General features: G+C 32.6%; 1 protein-coding gene across 1 annotated transcript in view; it reads left to right on the top strand.

Moving 5' to 3' along the window:
* LOC106875738 (DDB1- and CUL4-associated factor 4) overlaps positions 1-2337 on the top strand; it is a 12864-nt gene that overhangs the window by 7748 nt on the left and 2779 nt on the right. The window contains exon 3 of the mRNA XM_014923986.2: positions 1081-1440. Coding sequence (XP_014779472.1) covers positions 1081-1440 — 360 coding nt within the window. The remainder of the gene's footprint in view (positions 1-1080; positions 1441-2337) is intronic.

The following is a 2337-nucleotide window of genomic DNA, read 5'->3' on the forward strand; positions in this document are numbered from 1 at the left end:
AATTTCAATTGATTTTAATTGATTTTAATCGATTTAAATTTCTTTTCTATTTGAAAATTGGTTATGAAACACGTGTAATCTTTTTATTATATTTATCTTATGATATTTACTTTACTTTATATTATACTCATTTATTGTGCTTTTAATTATTAATTTTTCTATATGTGATAGTGGATTTTCATCGATGAGTTCTTGAAAATTGGTTATTTTCCCTAAAACTATATATATTTTATATATACTTTATCTATAAGGCTCAATTTAATTTTGATTTTTTATAAATTGATTTTAATTGAGTTCTTTACCTGTAATTTTGGATTTTGTCCCTAATAATATTATATATATATATATATATATATATATATATACATACATATATGTGTATATATGCATATATATATATGCACATATGTATCTATATATATATGCATATGTACTTCTGTCTTGAGACTCTCACCTTCAGTTTTCTACAATCCTCCTTGCTTTATACTGGTTTCTGAAGAGATTACGTCTTTTCTCTAGTAGCATATTTATTTTAATATTGTAAACAAAAAAAATTATGAACATAGAAAAAATTATTTGATTTGATTTGGTTGAGCTGTTTGAGAATGCATTGGGAACAGAGAGAGAGAGAGAGAGACACACACACACACACAGGACATCACTCTTGTAATGCAACACTGTAATTTTAGTTCAAATTGAAAGTGTGAAACTATTTTCACTTTCTAATGAAACCAAATCGTTGTAGAGCAGTGTCTTTCAAATAACTATAGCTGGTTGTTCAGATAACATGGAATATATGTAAATGAAAATATAGTTTACTTCTTAGCTGAAAGATTACCAAATCTTTTGATATCCCATATGTCAAAATTGGCAACTCAGTTTTCGAATGCATAAGAAACATACACGTACACACACAGAAGCTCTATTATATATATATATGTGTGTGTATGTATGTATGTATGCATGTGTGCACGTGCGTGTGTGTATGTATGTATGTGTGCACATGCATGTGTGTATGTATGTATGTTTGCAAGTATACAAATGTCTAAAATAAATTTTGTTCATTTTAATGTCTTCCAGATTGACCCCTTTGGAACCTCAATATTGCATTCTTGGGGACAAGTGAGCAGCAGTTGTTGGGCCCCATTTTCAGACAATCCAGACGAGCGTTGGGTTCTTTACACAACAAGTAGTGCATTTGGCCTTTTGGACAATTTTGCATTAATACGAAATTTCAAGCCGCGTTATGGAGAAAATTTTTATATTGCTGATTACAATTTGGGCAAAACGTTTTCTTGGACATGTGCCTGGAATCAAAATACAAAGCAGTTCAGTGTTGGAGCCGAGAAAACAGCCTATCTCCTGGATGTGGAAACCAAAAAGAAATGGGAATTAAACTCACGTATGAGTGACGTCTTATCTCAAGTATTTGCTCAGCAGGTAATTTCTATGTACAGTTATATTAATGTTCTAACATATCTAAGATGTCTAAATTGACTGTTACTTCAGTGACAGATTTTTATTTATTCCAGTTTAAATTTCAGGTATTTTAGACAAGTTTTCCTTATTCTTTTACTTGTTTCGGTCATTTGACTGTGGCCATGCTGGATCACCACCTTTAGTCGAGCAGGACTTATTCTTTGTAAGCCTAGTACTTATTCTTTTGTCTTTAGGTCTCTTTTGTCGAACCACTAAGTTACGGGGACGTAAACACACCAGCACTGGTTGTCAAGTGATATTGGAGGGAACAAACACAGACACACAAACATATATACACACATGTATGTATATATATATATATATATATATATATATATATATATATATATATATATATATATATATATATATATACACATACACACATCATCATCATCATCATCATCATCGTCCACTTTCCATGCTGGCATGGATTGAATAGTTTGACTGGGGACTAGTGAGCCAGATGGCTGCACCAGGCTCCAATCTTATTTGGCAGTTTCTACAGCTGGATGCCCTTCCTAACACCAACCTCTCCGAGAGTGTAGTTATATATATATATATATGATGGGCTTCTTTCAGTTTCTATCTACCAAATCCACTTACAAAGCTTTGGTTGGCCCGAGGTTATAGTAGAAGACACTTGCCCAAGGTGCCATGCAGTGGGACAAGGCCATCCTTGTCACATTCTGTGTCACGTTGAATCTCCTTGTAAACTACAGTAAGGGTACACATGTCTGTGGAGTACTCAGCCACCTGCATGTTAATTTCACAAGCAGGTTATTCTGTTCATCAGATCAACTGGAACTCTTGTCATTGAAACTGACAAAGTGCCAGTTTGATTTTTTTTTTTTTTTT

Source organism: Octopus bimaculoides, chromosome 11 (assembly GCF_001194135.2).
Source record: "Octopus bimaculoides isolate UCB-OBI-ISO-001 chromosome 11, ASM119413v2, whole genome shotgun sequence".
Lineage (NCBI taxonomy): Eukaryota > Metazoa > Mollusca > Cephalopoda > Octopoda > Octopodidae > Octopus > Octopus bimaculoides.